At 39.8% G+C, this 21,320-nt stretch overlaps 4 protein-coding genes across 6 annotated transcripts in view; 2 read left to right on the top strand and 2 right to left on the bottom strand.

Moving 5' to 3' along the window:
- scn8ab (sodium channel, voltage gated, type VIII, alpha subunit b) overlaps positions 1-1,426 on the bottom strand; it is a 45,557-nt gene extending 44,131 nt beyond the window's left edge. Inside the window, exon 1 of the mRNA XM_063474235.1 lies at positions 1,330-1,426. The gene's annotated coding sequence lies outside the window, so the exon portion shown is untranslated. The remainder of the gene's footprint in view (positions 1-1,329) is intronic.
- A 9,255-nt stretch (positions 1,427-10,681) lies between these two features.
- On the top strand, positions 10,682-13,938 carry tmt1a.1 (thiol methyltransferase 1A, tandem duplicate 1). Its single transcript, XM_063474233.1, has 2 exons — positions 10,682-11,233; positions 13,655-13,938. Exons 1-2 carry the CDS (start codon positions 10,739-10,741, stop codon positions 13,886-13,888), a joined length of 729 nt encoding a protein of 242 aa, XP_063330303.1. The 5' UTR covers positions 10,682-10,738; the 3' UTR covers positions 13,889-13,938.
- A 114-nt stretch (positions 13,939-14,052) lies between these two features.
- Positions 14,053-16,089, top strand: LOC134627825 (thiol S-methyltransferase TMT1A-like). 2 transcript variants are annotated; one of them, XM_063474232.1, is made up of 3 exons: positions 14,053-14,530; positions 14,705-15,044; positions 15,701-16,089. In XM_063474232.1, the coding sequence occupies exons 2-3, from the start codon at positions 14,730-14,732 to the stop codon at positions 15,935-15,937; spliced, it is 552 nt and encodes a 183-aa protein (XP_063330302.1). In that variant the 5' UTR covers positions 14,053-14,530; positions 14,705-14,729; the 3' UTR covers positions 15,938-16,089. The 2 variants fall into 2 exon arrangements, with proteins under 2 accessions (XP_063330302.1, XP_063330301.1); XM_063474231.1 differs by having other exon boundaries at positions 14,053-15,044.
- A 110-nt stretch (positions 16,090-16,199) lies between these two features.
- On the bottom strand, positions 16,200-21,194 carry atf1 (activating transcription factor 1). 2 transcript variants are annotated; one of them, XM_063474229.1, is made up of 8 exons: positions 21,023-21,194; positions 20,118-20,221; positions 19,130-19,252; positions 18,933-19,030; positions 18,708-18,841; positions 18,278-18,460; positions 17,382-17,535; positions 16,200-17,093 (listed from the first exon to the last, which is right to left on the bottom strand). In XM_063474229.1, the coding sequence occupies exons 2-8, from the start codon at positions 20,214-20,216 to the stop codon at positions 16,949-16,951; spliced, it is 936 nt and encodes a 311-aa protein (XP_063330299.1). In that variant the 5' UTR covers positions 20,217-20,221; positions 21,023-21,194; the 3' UTR covers positions 16,200-16,948. The 2 variants fall into 2 exon arrangements, with proteins under 2 accessions (XP_063330299.1, XP_063330300.1); XM_063474230.1 differs by lacking the exon at positions 20,118-20,221.
- Positions 21,195-21,320: the final 126 nt, after the last annotated feature.

The raw sequence follows: 21,320 nt of genomic DNA, 5'->3' as shown, positions 1-21,320 counted from the left end.
ACCCCCTCATATCATATACGGGGATGACAGAGCTGACTCTATTTCAGGTAGGCCCGAAGTTTTGATGTCCTGAGTGGGAATTTGATGAGTTGATTATTCATCTGAACCCGTTTGTCCTCAGAGAACAGACGAGGAAAGAGAAACAATTATTACAGAGCTCTTCCCTTCAGGGAGCTGTGCGGTAAAACTGAACACAAATCAAGCACACATCTTCCTATTTCTTAGAGAACTTCTACCCTTTGTGGGATTAAGACCACCCACTCCCTCTTTAATATTCTACGTCTTGCCATGAAAGTGGCCTGGTGATGCTGATATGTAGCCTGTGTAGTCCAGGGTAAAGTCCACTGTTGTATACTGAGGCGCGCCGTTGTTCTATAGGGCCATAGCCTAAAATACTGCAGTGTGGTTTACTGCTGCTATATGGGCTCTGACTCTAGTAGGTCAGTTAAATGCACAAGCTACATCCCGACTACTCATTTCTGGACCTACAAAAACACACACGAAGTCAGCACAACCCAGTTCGCCCAGCAGAAAGTGAAATTGGGCTTTTTGCAGAAAATAAACGAAACTAAAATGGCCTTAATGTTACAGCTTAGCCACCGCACCCGTATCTATAGACCTCGGAGATCTATAGACTCATTGTGATGCAGGTTTACAGAGTACCACCACCGCGGGAAATACTGCACGAAAAGACTAGAAAGGGGTGCCGTGGTCCCCTTTGAGGACTGCCAAACTACAGACGCACCTACCTCTTCCTGCAATACAGTCTCCAAAGAGACTGAAAGAGGGAGGGGGGGCACAGAGGTGGAGTGTGGGGGTGGCAGAGGAGGGGGTAAAACTATCAGTTAGCCTAGAAAATAATGGCACAAAGCTGGAAATGCTGGGAGGATTATTTTTTGCCAGGGGCGCATTATTCGCGTAGCCATTGAGAGCACACACCATAGTTGCTGTGGCCACTGACAGAAGTTTAACATGATCTCACTTATATGCGTAGGCTGTGTTTTACATCCCGACACACTGAAATGTCATAGCCTATCATCCAGCGGCGGGCCAACTCCCTTAACAACCTTCCGTCTCCCCTTTTTCTACCACGTCGCATTTCGATGGCTGTTTTTCCTTCCATAAATCACATCTTTGCTACTTCTGCCTGCCGCCCCGCTTACATATTAGTCCATGTACTGGCAAGGAGCCCTCCACAGACGCTGGGAAAAGATGCTGAGAGAGGGACCGCTCTGCGGCACTGGGATGCAGTCAGTCGACAAAGTAAGACTGAGATCCATCCCTTGACGTGAAATAAAAGACAAAGCAGAAAACATAAGGTCTACTTACTTTTTCTCGCATTAACAGAAATCCAGACAGCTGTCACCGAACTGCAGATGTGGGAAAGAGCCGGGAGTAAATGCGGCTGTCGCCATATTGTTGCTGCTATCTTCCTTCCCAGTGCGTGCGGCTACCCTGCATAATTGATGACTCTCAGCAAATTGTTGGGGAGTGTCGGTAAATGCCTCTGGTTTCAATAACGGACGAGAGACCGCAGCGTCGTAAGGAATTTCATTTTTTATTTATTTTTTTTATTTATTTTTTTTTAAAAAGGACACTGTACGCTACTCATTTAAGATAACTCGTTCGTATTCTGGTTGGGATTTGTAAGCAGTTAGCAAAATATATCTTAATCTTTAATTTTTGCAAATTAATAAATCAAACCAAAAACAAATAATTTGTTTAATATTACTTTAATGTTTAGATTGCAGTATAGAATATGCATTCAATACAACTGATTTGTAGAATTAAGTTTAACACGAAATTTGTAACACCTTGTGTCATAAATGAGCAGATACAAACCCAGAATTGCTATTTTGTAAGTTCCTTATGGAAAAGCACAGCATCACTGTAAATACAGTCATGTGAAAAATAAAGTTTGAGTCTGTGCAGTCCTGTGAAGAACTAAGTACATCCCATGATTAAGGAGCTCATAGCATTGGGGTGACAGGATGAAGCATGCAATACAGTTGAAAGAAGACAAAATGTAAGGTATATACCAGCAGTGGTATATAATACCCCTGCTCCAAAATGTTGGGTTGTTTTGTAATATGTTGTAATATGTAAGTAAAGATAGAATGCAGTGCTCTGAAAATCTCATAAATCCACATTTTGTTCACAACAGAACAGAGAAAATATATCACGTGTTTAGACTGAAACATTTTGACATTTCATGAGAAATATTTCCTCAGCTCAATATTAGCTTGGAATCTGATGGCAGCATTTGCATCTAATTATTCTAACTGGAAAAGCACAGCATCACTGTAAATACAGTCATGTGAAAAAGAAAGTTTGAGTCTGTGCAGTGGCAACTGCTGGCAACTGCTCAGTAACATGATTTGGTAAATAAAAGAGCATCTTAGCATGTTAAAGATGAGCACAACTGTCTACAAATTGTGGAGCAATTTAAGAATAATCTTCCAAAAAACATTGTGAACATTTTGAATATCTTATCGTCTATAACACATAATATTGACAAAAGATTCCGAGAATCTGGAGAAATCTCCTTGCACAAAAGCAGAAGGCCAAAAATCAGTATTGGATGCCCATAATCTCCAGGCCCTCAGACAGTACAAGAAGGCATGATCCTGCCATGGAAATCACTGCACAGCCTCAAGAACACATCCAGAAATCACTGTGACCACATTTTGCTGTCTCATCCACAAATGCAGGCTAAAGCTCCACCGTGTAAGGAAGAAACCATAAGTGAACATGACACAGAAATGCCATCATTTTCTCTGGACCAAAGCTAATTTAAAAAGAACTGATGTGAGGTGTAAAACTGTTCCTTGGTAAGACAAATCAAAACTTGAAAATTTCCTTTGGAGAAACTGAAGACAAGAGAGAGGAGAAGAGAGGAGGACTATCCAGTTTGTTGTCAGCATTAAGGTCGAAAAGCCTGAATATCTGATAGTATGGAAGTGTTTTAGTGCCTTTGGAATTGGCATCTTTCAAATGTGGAAAGGTGCCATCAATGCAGACAGGTATATGCAGGTTTTAGATGTTCCGTTTTACATGCAAGATCTTGCATATTTCAGCAAGGCAATGCTAAATCACATAATGCAGCTATTGCAACAGCAAGGCTTTGTAATGGGAGCGTCTGGGTGATGAATTGGCCTGCCTGCAGTGCAGACCTTTCACCAACTGAAAACATCTGGTGTGTCATGAAATTGAATATACAACAAAGAAGAACCAGGACTGTTGAGCAGATGAAATCCTTTATCAGATAGAAATTGGACAACATTCTGCCAAAAGTCCAGCAACTGGCCTCCTCAGTTCCCAGTGTATCTGTTCTGTTTCTTGGATCCGTTTTAAAAATTTTAAATTCATGTTTGTTTGTTTTCTCTGTTTGAGTCTTGGGTTGTATTCCTGATGTTAATGGACTGTTAATACATTTTTCACAAAGCAGCTCTTTTGAGATATGTTGCTGCCATTAAATTCAAAATGGCATAATACTTTTTTTTGTAAATGACACATCTTCTTAGTTTAGGTTTTCTGTGTTCTATTCAGGATTATATTATATTAATTATATTATAATTTATATATTATTATATTAATAATATATACATTTATGAGATTTGCATTCTGATTTTTATTTACATTTTTAGGGGTTTTCTAATTAGAGTTGTAAATACATGGGGAGTGGAGAGGCCACCTGGCCACCAGTACCATATACATTAATGATTTGAAGCTATGTTGAAGATACATTAAAGATTTGCCTATAAGACACAAAATAAAGACTTGTATCTGGCAAAAGTATAAGATCTCTAATTAACACAAAATAGTGTATTTAAAATTTGTGATACATATAAATACAGTAATAAAACAATAAAAAAATGTTCTAATTAGAGTCCAACCAATACCGATATAGTGCAATCTGCAGTCATGACATCCAGTCAATTAATGTTTAAAAAGTAAAGCGAGTGCTGATAATGCATAGTTTGTTGACCAGAGGGCAGCTTGCCTGTTGGCAATGACTACAGACTACACGCCTTTGGAGCAGAGGATCGCAAGTTCGATTCCCGCCTGGGGCGTCTGTATCCAGTAAGGGTCCTAAGGCTACACCCCCTATGCTAAGTGAGCCTACCGCAGACATGAGCGAGACAGATACATATGAAGGCATGCTGGCTCGGACGTTGCCCGGATCAACAAGGTCCGTGTCAGGTGTTGAGGAACCAGGGCACCCTGACGACAAGTGGGCTACTGGAACAAGAAGGCATCGGTGGGCAAGAGACGAAAACAGGGTGATGTTGAAATGCTACTACGCAAGTAACCCTGGCGGAAGGGGTTACATGAATAGGATGAGGGACCTATGGATTCTTCGATACCCAACATCCACAATGACGGCGAAACAACTAGTAGCTCAGTGTTCCAACATTCGAAAGAACCATAGAGGCTGGGGTCTATCACACCAGGCAAGACCCCAGGTGCAGGCTGTGTAAAGATGCCCCAGAGACAATCCAGCACCTAACAGCAGGGTGCAAGATGCTAGCAGGCAAGGCATACATGGAACGCCATAACCAAGTGGCCGGCATAATGTACAGGAACATCTGTGCCGAGTATAACCTGGAAGGTCAAGGTCAAAATGGGAGATGCCCCCAAGGGTGATGGAGAGTGACCGAGCTAAGATCCTGTGGGACTTCCAGATACAGACGGACAAAATGGTGGTGGCTAACCAACCGGACATAGTGGTGGTAGACAAACAGGAGAAGACGGCTGTAGTGATCGATGTAGCGGTTCCGAATGACAGTAATATCAGGAAGAAGGAACACGAGAAGCTGGAGAAATACCAAGGGCTCAGAGAAGAGCTCGAGAGGATGTGGAGGGTGAAGGTAACGGTGGTCCCCGTGGTAATCGGAGCACTAGGTGCGGTGACTCCCAAGCTAGGCGAGTGGCTCCAGCAGATCCCGGGAACAACATCGGAGATCTCTGTCCAGAAGAGCGCAGTCCTGGGAACAGCTAAGATACTGCGCAGGACCCTCAAGCTCCCAGGCCTCTGGTAGAGGACCCGAGCTTGAAGGATAAACCGCCCGCAGGGGCGAGATGGGTGTTTTTTATATGTATATGTATATATATATATATATTCTAGAAAGGACTCATAAATACTACATGTAGCAAATGTTTGTGGAATCTGTTTATGTTTTGTGTGTCTAAAAGAAAAAAAAAATCTGCATTGGTATCAGTCTTAAAAACCAATCAGGGTGTAATTCTCACACATGTAATGTGTACAACATAAACAGACTAGCATCAGTCTTGTTACAGCTGTTCAAAACTGGAACAACCAGCTCCGAGCTAACAGCTTAAAAACTCAACTTTCTATTGGATGTAATCATTTCAAAAATTCTATGTGCACAGTTATCTGATGGAGAACCTCAATTAAGCTCCCAAACCTTGTAGTAAGCAGTAAAATTAACTGTAAACCATGCTGTTTAGAGTTCTAAGAATTGTTTCAAGACTTGGCTAATTTAAAACACTGGGTTTGAATTTTGGAGCCCCATAGCAGGCTAACCAAAAATCACCAGCACTGTGAAATAAATTTGATGATTAAGGTTTTACTTAAACACAATAATACACTGTTTTGTTTATGAAATTGTCAAAAATGACTGGAAATTGTGCAATTTATGTTAAATATAAAAAACAGACTTACTCTCTTTACTGCACATGGATCTCACATGTTTAAGTGTGCCGTCATTCCCCTATGAGACTATTAAAAAAAACAAAAAAAACAACACACAACCCTGTAGATTACAAAATGTTTACCTGTAGCTTGCTTTCAGTCACAAATGATTTGCAATATGTTGTCTATATTCCTCACCCTTCAAATTACAGTGTTGGGGGAGTTTATGAAGGAAGTGTCGTGAGCTAACAATGTCTCTATCTAGTGGAGCATTAAAGAACTGCAGTTTAATGTCTATTGGAAATAAGTGAGCCATTTAAAAAACTTTAAGCATGGGAAATAGATGTCCCGAGTAGATTATTTGTATAGTGTACTGTAGACGAGACAGAGACATCCACCAGATTGTCTTAGAAGCTCTTCTCCAGTTACATGTGACCAGCAATACATTCTGCTACCAGAATGCATAAAACTCCAAACATGGAGTTTTATGCATGTCTTCACTTGCTGAAAAACTGGATGAATAATAGGTATAAAAAACATCCACACATACACCATCTGTGCTGTTCCCCAAAATAATCACATTATTAATAACAAATTAAATAATTTTAGTCTATGACAGATTTTGCTTTTAGTGACAAACAGGCCAAAAATTAAACATTGACTAAATTCTTCACTTCTGGCTCTTATGGTTGATGTTTTCATTTATGAACCTGTAAGTGTATTGTTTGGTTCAGTACCATGACTCTTTTCAGTGTAAACCACACAACATGGCAGTTTATGTGATTGAAAAACCTAGAGACAAACTTTTGCCATACAAAATGTACCTGTTAAAAAACCTGAAGCAGCTGTAAGGTTTTAAACATCAGGCCATAATTTAAAAAAAAAGAAAAAGAAGAAGAATCAGGTCCATGGCAGGTTCTCAAATTGTTTAAACACATCAAATGAATAGATGAACAACAATACATTAACTATTTTACAGTGTCATTATTAGAAACAGTGTTTGGAAAAACTAGGTACATGTCATGACTCAGTAGCTTGTAGAACCACCTTTAGAGGCAATATCTTGAAACAATCATTGTCCTGTATAACTTTATCAAGTTCTCACATTGTTGTAGGGGAATTTTGGCCCTCTACTCTTTACAGTATTGCTTTAGTTCAATAAGGTGTGTAGGTGTTTTTTAGGCACAGCCCTTTCAATGTCCTGCAGCATTTCAATCTGGGTGAGGTCTGGAATTTAACTGGGACATTATGTCACCTTGAGTTCTTTCTTGTTCAGCTGATTTGCCCTCACATTTGACTCTAGAATACATTGGTACACACAGAAGTTCATGGTCATTTCAGTGACTATAAGGTGCCCATGTGCAAGACAAACCCAAATCATCATCCCTGGGCCACCATCTTGACAGCTGGTTGATGAAATCTGAAAAAAAAAAGGATGTACATACAACCAAATTATCTTTATTAGTTTTATTTACCTTTGCAAAGGGGTTAAAGAAGCGCATTGAAATCATGCCATCGTGTTTTTTGACAAAGAAGAATTACAAAAATAAAGACATTTATAGCTCTACAGTTGTGATTAGAAGTTTTCATACCATCATCATTGGCATGAATGTAATTTTGGGCTCTATATAATTTCTTTGAACTGTTTTCCCGGGTCGAATGACTGTACAGCATACATCTATGGTGACTTTAAAAAACAAGAATGGGGTGCAAAAGCATGAATTTATTTTTGATTTTCCCAAATCCACACAGGGTCAAAACTGCACATATAGCCTCAACAATACAATACATCCCCGCTAATATTTGGTTAAATCTGACAGCTTTAGTAGCCATTGACAATTTCACCAATTTGGTTTCTGGTACAGACCTGGCTTTTAAGTCCAAGCTTCAAATTTTCATTAGGGTTGAGGTCGAGGCTTTGCTCCAGACCAGCAAACTGCCAAAGCTGTTTTCATGGGTGTCCACACTTACTGGTGACATGTTAATCGAATGCATTTGATTAGCAGCACCTGGCTGCTATTCACCCTCTTAATCCCTGTTATTGGAAACAAAACGGGTGCTATTATTAAATAAATAATGAGACAGTGTAATATGTCATGTGCTGTTGGTCATCTGAGGTTGTATTTTAGGCTAATCTGCTAGTTTCACATGGTGGACTCTACTATGGGGCTATTATTCTAGCAAAATTATTTGTGTGTGTGCATTTTGATCTCTGTGGCGATTTGTGTGTGTGTATTCTGATTCATGTATGTGTGATCAGAAATGTGTAAATATATTTGTAAATCTTTACAGAGATTTGTTCATGTGTAATTTGGAATGTGTGTGTAACCAGATTTGCAAATGTGAAATTAAATCTGTAACCATGCATAGATGGTTTTACTCTAAGCACTGAAAACACAGACAAATCTTCTTCATCTTTGTCTTCTTTTAGCTTGTCCATTTAGGGGTCACAATAACAGATCATCTGCTCCATATCACTCTCTCTCCCCTCTGCATGTTCTCCTTCATTACATCCATAAAAATTCTCTGTGGTCTTCCTCTTTTCCTCCTCCAAACCATATATTATAGCAGGTCTCACTACCACCTTGCAAACTTTCCTTTTTGCTCTTGCCGCTATCTGTCTTTCTGTCTCAAATCACCCCTAACACTCGTCTCCATCCACACCGTCCTACACTCTCTTCTTCACTTGTCTCCTGAATTGTCCATTTCTTTGGATGATTGACCCCAGTTATTCAAACCTGTCCAGGCTCTCTTCCACCTACTCCCTACTTCCACTACAGATCAATATCATCTGCAAACATCATAGTCTATGGAGACGCCTGCCTGACCTCATCTCTCAGCGTGTCTATTACGAGTGCAAGGGGCTCAGGGCCAACCCCTGATGTAATTGGTGAAATACTCTATATAGCTGGGAGGTCATGGTGGTTTCCCCTCATAGTTTGGGGGAAAAGACCATGGATGTCTTTCCCCACTCTCTCCACTGGGGTACCCTGCAGGAAACCATTGAAGATGGACATCACCTGGAGCACCATCTCCCACAGGTCGGTGGTATGAGCAACTGCCATTTCTTTTCTCCTGTGGGTGGCTCCCATCAGCATTACACTAACATAAACAATCAAACACCAACCAGAGTCCCTTTGGAGCTTGAGACACCATGGAAATCTCACACAAGTACCAGTTTGATGTGAAAATCATCTTCATGTATCCGCCTCCACTCTGCTGCATCCATAGCAGTAAGCTTTTGGCTGATGTCTCTTCAAAAAACTCTGCAATGTTCAAGGTCTCACCTCAGCCAGCAGAGCACCTGATCCAACACTGCTGACATCCATATCGAGACCAAAAGGAAGAAGGGCTCAAGTGAGGAAAGCACTGGGACCTCCACTAAGCCATCTGTAGTGAAGTGAAACCTTAAAGAGCTTTTTGGGCTTCGCATCAAACTGCAGAAGGCTTGTAAGGGGTTTCTCTTCCACTGTTGTTCTTTGATCTACTTACTATAGAAAGGAGCACAGTGTTTGTGTACAGATACCCCTCTTTAAGTCCTGAATACATCTGAGGGTGGGCCAATCCCTTACACATTCTACGGAGTGTAAGTGCCTTAGCCTGTGGCCTACTAATATGGCCTTATGTCACATGAAGCACCATTTATGTAGATGTTTTTGCCTTCCTGCCTTCATCCTCTCCAGTACACATCCAAGGGCTTCAAAAGCACCATTGAAAGATGCACTGTGCGCAAGAATGTCATGAAGATACCACAAGCTAAGTCACTCTGAATGGCCATGTGAGCTTAGGTGTAGTAAACCATTCCTTCAGTACCATTAGCCAGTTCTCTAATTTGATACCATAGCCTGGACTTAAATTTGAAACTGTGAATAAAAGGCTTCCCAGTCAGCCTTGACATACTATGTCAGAATTTTCATATTAGCATGGAGGCTTTCCTGGTGCATATGTGCAGTTCTGTCCACATCTCCAGCGTCTGCTGGTTTCACCTAAAAGGCACGCCGGGCACAAGAGCGATAGAGCCTGCAAAGCCAGCTTCAGTAGCCATTTTTGCAGTCACTTATCTTACCTGCTCTCTGCTCTTTAACCCTGCAGTCTTCGGCTAAGTGCAGGCAAAATGTTCTTGATTTTCCACATCAACTTCCTGCTTAATCTTGGAGCAGTCCACCAGAAGTTTTTTTTTTTCTTTTAACTTTTGACATCAATTGAATCTTCCCTCTTTGTGAACATAGTGAATTAGACAATATACAGTTCTGCTCGCCATTTATTTTGAAACAGCTTGCCGATAATTCTAAGCTAAGTTTTTCATTTAATATATGCAGTTCAATTTCATGTCAATCTTCATAGTAATTGTGTTGCAAGTTATGTAGTAAATGTAGTTTAGTAGTAAATGAGTAAAAAAAAAAAAAAAGATTGTTATAAAATATGGATTTTACCTGGTCAGTTTTCATAGTAAAACATCAGAATTTAACTGAAGAAGCATCTTGGATGAGGGGTGAAAGACTGCAATGACCTGGATGAGCGAGAACCTTCACAGACAATTGAAAAGGGGATAAACTCTTTTGTTTTGTTGACATGACTCGACAATTTTTGAGAAGTCGATGGAGGAAAAAAAATGATCTTATAAAAACGTGATAAAGGATGGGTGGTCAAAAACATGATTCCACCATAATGGATATGCCCATGTCCATTAAAGTTTCACTGATATATCAGTAGTCTGATATATTGTCTGAGACTGGCCTGTTACCAGTGAATTACACTGTACTGATATGCAGTAATATTGAAATATGAGCAGGTTAACTAGTTTCTGAAATATATTTCTGTAAACTTCAGCAATACCGCCACCTACAGATATATATATTTATCATAACTTTATTAGTGCCTGCCTTAGGTTCATAGCAGTATTAGGGTTGAGTTCTGATGACTGCTTCCTGCATGCTTGCAGCTACTGTTTGTAACCTGATAGCTTTTTTAGGTAGACTTTTATTTTGAAAAGCGTGACATACTTCCCGTCTGACCTCCTATCTCGCGATCATTCGCTGCTGTTTACGCGGCTTAGCTGCACGACAGTCGTGCTCCGCAAAAATGACTTCTGTAATGAGATTTCTGAGCTCTGTAGTAAATATATTATGCATTCCGCTTCACCTGATTCACGCCGTCGGCCTGTACGGAATATACAAGCGTATTTTCCCAATTTGTATAAATAGGATGACGAAATCGTACAATAAGAAGATGCACGATAAAAAGAAGGATTTGTTTCGCGTTTTGCCAGAGTTCAAGAAGGCTGGCGGGCAGCTCACAATTTTGGAGATTGGCTGCGGCGCAGGTGCAAATTTTGAGTTTTATCCGCCTGGTAGCAGATTGATCTGCACCGACCCGAACCCGCACTTCGAGAAATATCTGACAGAAACTATGGCCAAGAACGATCACCTGCGATATGAGAGATTTGTGGTGGCGTCGGGGGAGGACCTGAGGGCAGTGGAGGACGACTCGATAGATGCCGTTGTCTGTACCCTGGTGCTCTGCTCTGTGGACGACGTGAGCCAAACCCTGCGAGAGGCACACCGCATACTGCGACCAGTGAGTGGGCTTTGCAGCCATTACTTCAGACTGAATTGAGTCCATATTAAACACTGATTGGCAGCCATGCTGTTTATGTTATTATTTGTGCTGCTTCTCTGATTATATGCTGACAGTACGTGTATTTTTTTATTTTTGTTTGTTTTGTTTGGGGGGGGGGGTTCAGTTACTTCGTATCCTAAGAGTCTGACATTGTCTAGAGTCAATATATTTTCTTGGAAGTCATAATTGTCGAAGTGTTCTCTATCGCTTTAACAGTTATGAGCTTTATGACACGTGATCGTGATAAGTGGGTACTGCCACCTTCTCTTGGTGGACTACTGCCTTCAAGTTGAGGAGTCATCAAGAAAACAATTGCAGTGTTCACTCTTCAAACAGTTTATCATCATTTTGTTTGATTTTACAACATAAACATTACTTAAATTTATTAGAGACCACCTGTTCTATCCAACAGCAATACTGAAATCAGTTCTTAGTTTCCAATATCAGTCCAATAGGCACCAAGTCACTAGATGGACAGTAATAGCACTTTGTACCATGCACCTTTTTTTTTTTTTTTTTTTTAAATCTGTCTCCAGTTTAAGGCATCTGTTTTATGGGATTCCATATTAATTTAAAGCAATATTAATTACATTATTAGATCATTATAGTGCATATATTTCTTAAGAATATTGTTTTATACATTACATTTTTAATTTATTGGATATGTGTGAAAAGCAATTTTCCTTGATCAAGAGAGACGCCCAATTTCGATGTATGTGTCAGATGCAGTGAGGGATTCTGTTTAACATACACTAGTTTGAGCACAAAAAGCGATTTCCTGCATTTTGCAAGAAACGAATGCCAAAAACTGATTGCACCTTTGATCTCGTGACAGGAATGTTGTTTCAGGCTGAGAATGACTTGGAGTAATTAATTAGAGATATGTTTGACAGGCCAACAAGTCATTTACACACAGTTTAAATACTGGCAAAGTGACTTTTACATGTATTTTACAAAAGTTCTTTACTTTAACAGTAAATAACTGTATTTTGGCATCTTATTAAAAAACAAATTGATGTTGTTGACCATTTTATCTATGTATTTATTTATTTTAACACAGTAAATTTGAAGAGTTCCTGGATTAGAACAATAATTGCATTTAGCATTGAAAACAACATTTTGATTAAAGAGTTTGTACTAGTGGATTAACCATTACAGAAAGATTAAACCAATGATTTTGGTAGTTGCTAGTATTGTTAATTTAGGCACTTGTGGCACTTGTAGGAGGTTAAAAACTTACACATCACATTGAGACATGCTACAACATATGAAACAACACTGGTTAGAAGTTCTTGAATGGTAGGCTAAAACTCCTTATTGTTAAAATCCTGCATAAACATTTCACAAGGGTAATACTGGCAGCCATATTTTTCACATTACTACAAAGCATTATTCGTCCAATGTAGGCTGCAAATTTGACTTCATGCTTGTATTAATAATTTTTTGAACAGGAAAAATAAGTTTAATGCTTGTAAGTACGGTGCTGTGAAAAAGTATTTGCCCTGCCTGAATCCTTATGTTTTTGCATATTTCTCACACTTACATGTTTCAAATCACTGAACAGTTCATCAAAAATGTAATACTGGGCAAAGGTCATCCAAGTAAATGCAAAATGCAGTTTTTAAATGATGATTTCATTTATTAAGGGTTAAAAAGTTATCCAAACCTACCCGACCCTTTATGAAAAAGTAATCACTCCCTAAACCTGGTAACTGGTTTTTCCACCCTTGACAACAAGAACTGTTATCAAGTGTTTGTGATAACTGCAATCAGTCTTTCACATGTCTGTGAAGGAATTCTGGGCAACTCTTGTGTTTTAATTCAGCTACACTGAAGGGTTTTTGAGCATGATTGGCTGTTTATGGCTATGTCAAAGGATCTCAAACTTATTTCACTCTAGACTTTGACTAGGCCACGCCAAAACCGTCATTTCTTTTTTTGAGCCATTCAGAGGTGGACTTGCTAGTGTTTCGGATTATCGTCCTGCTGCATAATCCAAATAACCTTGAGATTTAGGACATGAATTGATGGCCGGACATTCTTCTTAGGGATTTTTTTCAGTAAACAAATTTCTCAGTCTTTAGATGATGTTCTGGGTTTTTTTTGTGTCCTCCTGGATGAGACATTGATGTTTTCTTCTAGTGATTTTGATAGGCTGGCCACAGCTACAAAAGCTCACCACTGTTCCACTGTTTTGGTTGGTTGGGGGGTTTTTTTTGTTGGGGATGTATTTTTTCTGTTTATTAATTTGTGTGTTCTGTAGTAGATCTTAAGACGAAATGAGCCCCCTACGTGTTTGCCAGTTAAACTATTAATTTACCACTCATTACCCAATATTGACACACTTTATAGTTTACATGTTAAATCTTTGTCGTGCAGGGTGGAGCCTTCTTCTTCTTAGAGCACGTAGCTGGTGACACCTCGACTTGGACGTACTTCTTTCAGCACGTTCTCCAGCCTTTGTGGTACTACTTCGGTGACGGATGTTGGATCGTCCGGGAAACATGGAAATATGTGGAGGAAGCCGGATTCTCTGATCTCAAACTAAGACACATTGAAGCGCCGCTCTTCTTCATAATAAAACCTCACATCTCAGGCTATGCTGTCAAATAAATTCAATCTGATTGTCTTTTTAGGGAGCCCCCCACCACCCCCTTCCAAAACACACAGACACACACAACCAGCTTCTGAATACGCTGAGCATTAACTGCCTTTTTCCTCTTCTATCATGTGACCACCAGTAATAGAAACCACCAGTCACCTTAATACTATTTTTTTATTAGAGTGAGCCATTAGTGTTGTACAGAAAAGATGAACACTAAAAAGACAAGCGTACATAGACAGCACACAACTCTAACTTTGAATCCAGCTAAAGTGACAAATACATTTTGGTGTTTCGTCCTCCATTCCTCATTCCCAAACTGCTTGGTGGGAAAAAAATTGTCTTAGTGTTTGTGTGCTGTGGGGATTGATTTGTACCTTTTGTGATTAAAATCAGATAAAATTTATATTTTTTGCTGTTATTTAGGTGACTGTGTCAAAACAGCAGCAATTAAAAGTCTTTAGCCCACTGAGTTTGTCTGTGTTTTCTTTCAAAGATTGGGGGAACTTGGTGTTGCTTTCACTCTCATGTAGGCTGCACTGCATTTCCAGCACCTCCTGGTGTCAGTGAGAGGCGTTGGTCAGGTGTTAAAAAAGAGTAATCTTTTGAGCTTCTTAAGTCGTTCATCTTCAGGTGCCACAGCAAGGTTTCAGGTAAGCTCGGTGAGAAATGAAGGTTTGTCTAATGAAATTATGCAGACTGCTTTGTTCAGTCTTGAGTCTGCCCTTGCACGCAATGCAGGTCATAGGGCTGTGTGGCATGTACAAACGCCTTTTTCCCTTGCTCGCCTACAATGTGACATTTTCATACAACGACAAAATGCACAGAGTGAAGAGGGAGCTTTTCCGAAACATGGCCAAATTTGCAGATACCGATGGCACCCTTCGCCTCCTGGAGATCGGGTGCGGCAGCGGAGCCAACTTCAAGTTTTACCCCCACGGCTGCACGGTGATCTGCACTGACCCCAACCCGCACTTCGAGAAGTACCTGCGGATGAATATGGACGCAAACCAGCATCTGACTTACGACAAGTTTATGTGCGTCTCCGGGGAGGACATGCGGGGAGTACGGGACGGCTCTGCGGACGTTGTTGTCTGCACCTTGGTTCTGTGCTCTGTCAGAAATGTGCAGCAGGTCCTGCAGGAGGCCCGGCGCGTTCTCAGAACAGTAAGTAACGTCTCGGTGCTGCCTTCAGGCTCAGTAGGATTTATTTTATTTGCTGCTAACACTCATGAAAGTATTTGGCCCCAACTTCCGCCAATATTAAAAGCTAGGGCTAGATACTGGGCAGAAATCTGTAGCCCTAGAAGCCCTTCTTCCAGAAGTACTCAACATGTAGTATAGTCAGTGGCATCTCAAGTTAAATTTGAGGTATTGTGGTTGTCTGAAAATGAGGCCATTCTACAAAGTATTAGACTGGTTTCTCTGTGAAGTATCTACTTATGCAGATTTTGCATCATTTGTGGTCGACCCACTGAAGGTGATATTTTACCTGAACCTCACACGTCTTGCATTTGAACAAATCTGTTAAATATTTTAAGTTAAAATATGCAAAAGACCACACTTTTAAAGTAGACTTCTTTTTCCCTTAATGCTTGTCAAGAAGATTTTTTACTGTTAGCAAATCCTAAGATATCTGATAGATGTATGGCTCCAATGGAGGAGTCCGATGGTTATACTGGGATCGCCACACCCCTTCTCTGTCACACTTCATCTAGTTTGAACCAGTATCAGCCAGAAAGTCAGCCCCAGCGTATGTATAACCAGCATTACACAACCACACATGAACACAATATAATCTTTTTTTGCTGACTGTGTTTCAGGGCGGCGCCTTCTACTTTTTGGAACATGTTGTCTCAGATTCTTCATCCTGGACATACTTTTTGCAGTATGTGTTTGAGCCTCTCTGGTGCCATCTCGGGGATGGATGCATGATTACCAGAGCAACATGGAAAGATATAGAGGTAGCTGGTTTTACCGAGCTTAACTTGAGACACATTGAGGCTCCAAATGTCAGTTTGATGATCAGGCCACACATCATGGGATACTGTATTAAATGACTGCATGTTGGACTGTGGAGTTTATATTAAAACATTCAGGTTATACAGTGACAGACATCCTAAAGCAACACTTATAATGGCCTGTCCACAGTTTACATATGAATTTCAAACTACTAGTTGAGGTCCAAGTTCAGGCTGGAGGTTTATTTTGAGAGGCAGCCCATCTGAGTGCACACAAGTTTAAAATTCTGAAAAAACACCTGAAATTATTTTCATTTATCCCTGTAATTGTAACAGATCTGCTTACATTTTTATTGCAATACATTAGCCACACTACATAAATTGAGTGAAAATATATTTATTTACACAATCAGCATTTACACATTTACTGTTTTGTTCTCCTTTCCCTTCCCTCCCATGATGTATATAATAAATATTACCTGGACACTGTGCTTTTTTTTCCCTGATTGTCTAAGGAACGGCCATAAAACACCCAAACAAACCACACTTAATTTTGTTTGTTTCCTTTCTCTCTTACCTTTTATATTGCATTGCACAAACATAAGGAATGACAATTGTAACATCTCCTTATAGGGAAATGAGGGGAAATGCTGGTTCATAAAATAAACAAAATATGTCTGTGTAGTAATTATATAGTCAAATTTCTGCAGATGCTGTTTAAGAAAAAAAAATCCAACAGCAAAGTTTAAAAAAAAAAAAACAAGAAAAAAAAAGGAAAGGGATACATTTAGAAACTGAGACTCAACATTAAAGCTCACAATTTCATATCTCCCATTATTAAAAATGTACACAACTATAAATGTTATAGCATTAGCATTTTTTAAAAACAGCAGGTGGAAAAATGGCCAATTTGTATTTTTTTTCCAAGTAAATGTCACTGCTATAAGTCACTTTTTTTTATATCAAACAGAGTAAAAAACAAAACAAAAAACAAAACCCTGTAGAATCTCAGCCTGAAATGAAGTGTTCCCAGAAACCCCATCACGTCCAAATGGCTGAGGTGCACCACTGTCACACTACGTCCCAATCCATGAACATTATTCACACAGGTTACCCTGTTTTAACACAATAAAGATCTTTTAATGTTTTGAGTTCTTCAATCAGAGTCTTGTTTTGGTTCTCGAGAACAGCTACGCGGTTTTCCAGGCATTTAACATATTCCTTTTTCTTCCGTCGACATTCACGGGCTGCCTCTCTGAAAACAGGAAAAAAAGTGTTTCACAATGTGTACTATAAACTTACTGATACGGTGATAGAGGATTTTGTCCAATCCCTACCTCCCCCAACTATAACTATAACCATAAAATGAATGTACACAAAGTAAAAGCACCTGGGGCATTTTCACACCTATAGATTGTTTTTTCGGGTCCAAATCAGTTGCTGATTTTGTAAACTTTTAGCTTTTTCATACAACTTGTTAAAGCTTCCCCATCCAGGCAGAATATTAGACCTTGTTTTACTCACAAATACACTGTGGATTTACCTGTTTTTTGCGAGCCTAATTTCTCTTTTCAGTGTTGGATCATCAGTTTTAGTCTGGGACAGTCCCACAGGAGACGTCATAACTACAGTCTGAGGCAAGGAAGTGGATGTGGGTGCTGTGCGGATCTGGTACGTCTGCACTTCTCCTCCTGCACCTGTGTGGAACAATAGTCAAAGAATTACAACCGGAAAAACAAGAGTTTTGCATGCAGGCATGAGTTAAGATGTTTGATCAGTAATTACTTCTCAGTTGACCAGAACTATATACAGTGGTATAGTCCAACAAGACATATGTTACTTCACTTGGCACACAAGAGGAATTCTTGTGTTCACCAGAAATTTGAATTATTACTGCTCGGGCTTGTTGGCCTTTTTTCTACCCTTCTTTTTTCAAAAGATTTCAAACCTATGTGACTCAACTAGCAGTTTGGGTTTGTTTTTCAAATAAACAATAATTAGACTGAAAAATAAAAAGACATGTTGTTGGAAGTAAGATGGTTCTTATAAAGAACCTTACAAGCTGTATTTGGCAAGTTACTACACACATACCACTGAGCAGATAAAATCTAAGAATGTAAAGATTTTCAGACAAGGCCACTACACAATATGCTGCATGGTAGGTAAGTATTTAGTGTAGTATGTGTGTTTTCCCAGATTCTACTGGTCCGTGGTATGTACTACAGGATGTTGGAGTAAGCTCCAGGAAGACTTGTGACTGGATTTACTTTTTTGACTGCCAATCCTACATTGTTCTTGTAGCCAGAGCCCCTTGATAAGGCACCGTCATCTGACTGGAACATGTTATGAGAGAGCATAATTTAGCTGAACACATTTAAGCTCACAAAAAAGTAATCAGGAAAAAAACTGGTTAAAAACTGGCAAATTTTATTGACTCACCTTGTACAACAACCTGATTGCTAGGCACCAGTATCTGCTGTCCATCAGGTGTCTGGGCATACTGAAGGATGGTGGTGCTTGACTGGGCTCCACCAGAGTTGGCCATGGTGACAGCCTGAAGTCCCTGAATGCCTTCGGACCCTGGAGATGCCAGCTGGATTGTGCCATTTGCAGCTATGGTAACTAGAATAAAATTACACAAACAGTATTAGAAGCCGGTAAAGCAAAAGTAAAAATTACATTTTTGTGAGTAGCTCAAGTACTACAAAAATTCTAACTTTCAGTATAGCGCTCCCTGTATATATAGAGCTCTTTTCCCTATATATATATATTTTACATTTCAAGGCAATTCTTAATTTCGCAAGTCAGCGAGAAACATTTTGTAGGTTCTCCTTTCAATATAAATATAACCGAAGGGAAAAGCTCTTACTGTACTGGCCGCTGCTGGTCTGGTAGATTGGTGTGGTTGGTACTGTAACACCCGTAACTCCTGTGGCTGTCGGACTGCTGTCCTTTCCCTCAATGTGTGCCACTTCCTCTGCTGAAAGGTCATTCAGGATTTTTCTATAATGTGAGAAAATGACAGTTCCTGAATTGTTGTTTATTAAACAAGAACTGGGTTTTCAGCTTCTTTTTGTTTGTTTGTTTTCCTTACCGATATGAAGGCCGCCTCGCCAGTATCTCTCTGGTTTTTTGAGTTGCTGCTCCACTGTCTGATGAATCCTGTGAGTCTTCGCTGTCTGTACCCTGGGCCTTGAAAGTAGGTGGCCAATTATGATATAAAAACAATTTAAACAAAGGTCCATTTGAAAATAAAATAAATACAGAGCTGAGAAAAGCAGCCGGTCTTACCTGTGTATTCTGCCCCTGAGGGGACTGAATGACTGATGACTGTGCAGACTGGATCACACCCTGAACCTGAAACTGACCACCAGGCAGCTGCACAACAGCTACAGGAGAACCACCCAGTGACATCTGGAAAAAAACACAGAAAAGTTCTAAATGTCAAAAAACTGTATGTTTGACATAGTAGCTTGGTGTCAGTGTCAGTGTGTGTGTGTGTGTATGTGTATACATACACACAAGTGCGCTCAGAACCTTTGAGAACAACAGAAATATTAATAAGGATATAACGAAATTTTCACTCAAATTTACACACAACATACTTTTTATTTTTGCCATATTTAGCCACGAAGCTTCCTGTGGCACTCTGGTGTAGTTTTAGTAGAGGTAAATTCAGCTTTAATTGTTCACAAAAGATTTTCCCCTCCTTTTTTTAAAAGACACTCAGTAGCAAGAGCAATATCCAATTAGTATGACTAAAAATAACAAACTATAAGAGGAAATCTTAAGAAAAATTATCTTTCAAATTATTATTTATAAACCTGACAACCTGATAACAATATGATTCCACATAGTTGCTTTTTGTCACATTTAAGTCTTCATTTATCCTCATTTGGACACCATGTACTTTAAGTGGATAGTTCATAGATACTGTGACCTCAATAGTACTGCAGATATGAATTGAAACAGCTTTACGAAATAAGCAGCAAGGCTAAGCCAAGCAGACTTACTACACTACAACCTAGAATGTATTTGGTTATTTCGTCTCAATTTCCATTTAGCAGCATAAATAAGTAAACAAATTTAAGGTGTGTGACAGCAAGAGTTGAGAACAAAAACTTCATGAATGAACCTAAACATGAAGCTGTAACAAAAGGTCAGATATGCGCTTTCAGCCTGGCATTCATAAGTGGCCTTGTATTATCAGCAGTGCGAGAGCAGCTGTAGTATAGCAGTGATACTTCTTAATGCATTTTGAAAGCGATCTATTAGTTACCTGGTGGCCTATCTGTGAGAACTGAGAGGTTGTGATGGTAGTGGGAATGGTTGCAGTCTGTGACTCAATGCCATTGCTGACCTGCTGTACTTCTTCCATAGTAACTGGGAAGAAATAAGTCAATATTACCGTTCCACAGTGGCGCTAGTGTTAACAACAACTTTGTGTGGCGGGGTGGTACGCCTGTGACATGTTGTAACCACTCCGCTGTGGCCTTCTCTGCTTCTTTTCCTCTACTACTTAACATCATTAATACAATCAGTGTGAAGAATATATGAGCGGTCAAATCACAGTTTATTTAATTATTCTGCAGTTTAAAAAACGTGAATTAAAGCCAACTAAAAAAAAACAACTTCCTCTTTGGTTAGGTCGCGCTAGCCCAAATGCAACTAACGTTGCAAAGGAGTTACGAAACATGCCTAGGCCCGAGAGTCAACAGTTTTAACTTTTTTTTTTCTTTATTCATTTATTGCTAATTTTACAATGTGCAACTTCCATCCCAAGCAAACGTTTTCGGGTGAAATAAAAGCTCCTCACTGCTAGAATGTTCTAGATCACTAAGGTTACACTTGCTAGTTAACGGTAGCTAACGTACAGTAAAACGGATGTTGAGCAGTTTAAATCTTATAAATCGGTTTCATAGCAACATCCGAGGCAAGTTTCTCTCCTCTGATTCAAAGGATGGACAAGCTTTTGTCTGAATGAGCAAATATGTGCAACTCTGTCACTGGCACGCAAGTTACCGCGTCAACAGACGTCAGCGATACGGGGAGCCATTAAGCTAACTACACCTTCCCTTTTCGTAAAACGGCGAGGAGTTGACGAAGTAGCAGCCGCCATTACCGCCACAGCCGAGCAGACAGCCACACGAGCACAAAATTACCGCTCAGGCAGCTGAAATTTACCTTTTCAAATGCAGAGAAGCTGCTCTCGCTCACAGCGTGGACTTCCTGCGATTTGGGTATAGATCTTTGATCAAAAAAAGTAATCCTAAAAGTACTTAGCACCGAAGGCTAAAAGGCTAAAAACATAAAGATGTCAGCTAAAAAAAATCGCTGACCACTTTTTTCCCAAAGGAAATGGGCGGTGCTGCTAAAGCAAAGACGCATTACGTAACAGTTTCTTTAGGCTTTGTGATTGGTGGGAAGAGTTTGAACAACTAGTAAACACAGAGAAATGAAAAGTTTACTACACTATGTTTTC

The sequence above is a fragment of the Pelmatolapia mariae genome, linkage group LG5 (assembly GCF_036321145.2).
Source record: "Pelmatolapia mariae isolate MD_Pm_ZW linkage group LG5, Pm_UMD_F_2, whole genome shotgun sequence".
NCBI classification, from domain to species: Eukaryota; Metazoa; Chordata; class Actinopteri; order Cichliformes; family Cichlidae; genus Pelmatolapia; species Pelmatolapia mariae.
The sequence above is the reverse complement of the archived record's forward strand: the minus strand, read 5'-3'. Positions and strand labels throughout refer to the sequence as shown.

Excerpts from the sequence above, each read along its gene's own strand:
- LOC134627825 (XM_063474231.1), top strand. The coding sequence starts at position 14,547 with ATGAAGGTTTGTCTAATGAAATTATGCAGACTGCTTTGTTCAGTCTTG. Across the intron at positions 15,045-15,700 it reads CCCGGCGCGTTCTCAGAACA|GGCGGCGCCTTCTACTTTTT; the intron begins GTAAGTAACGTC and ends ACTGTGTTTCAG.
- atf1 (XM_063474229.1), bottom strand. The coding sequence starts at position 20,216 with ATGGAAGAAGTACAGCAGGTCAGCAATGGCATTGAGTCACAGACTGCA. Across the intron at positions 19,253-20,117 it reads TCTCACAGATAGGCCACCAG|ATGTCACTGGGTGGTTCTCC; the intron begins GTAACTAATAGA and ends GTTTTTTTCCAG. Across the intron at positions 18,842-18,932 it reads GCGAGGCGGCCTTCATATCG|AAAAATCCTGAATGACCTTT; the intron begins GTAAGGAAAACA and ends CTCACATTATAG.
- tmt1a.1 (XM_063474233.1), top strand. The coding sequence starts at position 10,739 with ATGACTTCTGTAATGAGATTTCTGAGCTCTGTAGTAAATATATTATGC. Across the intron at positions 11,234-13,654 it reads CACACCGCATACTGCGACCA|GGTGGAGCCTTCTTCTTCTT; the intron begins GTGAGTGGGCTT and ends TTTGTCGTGCAG.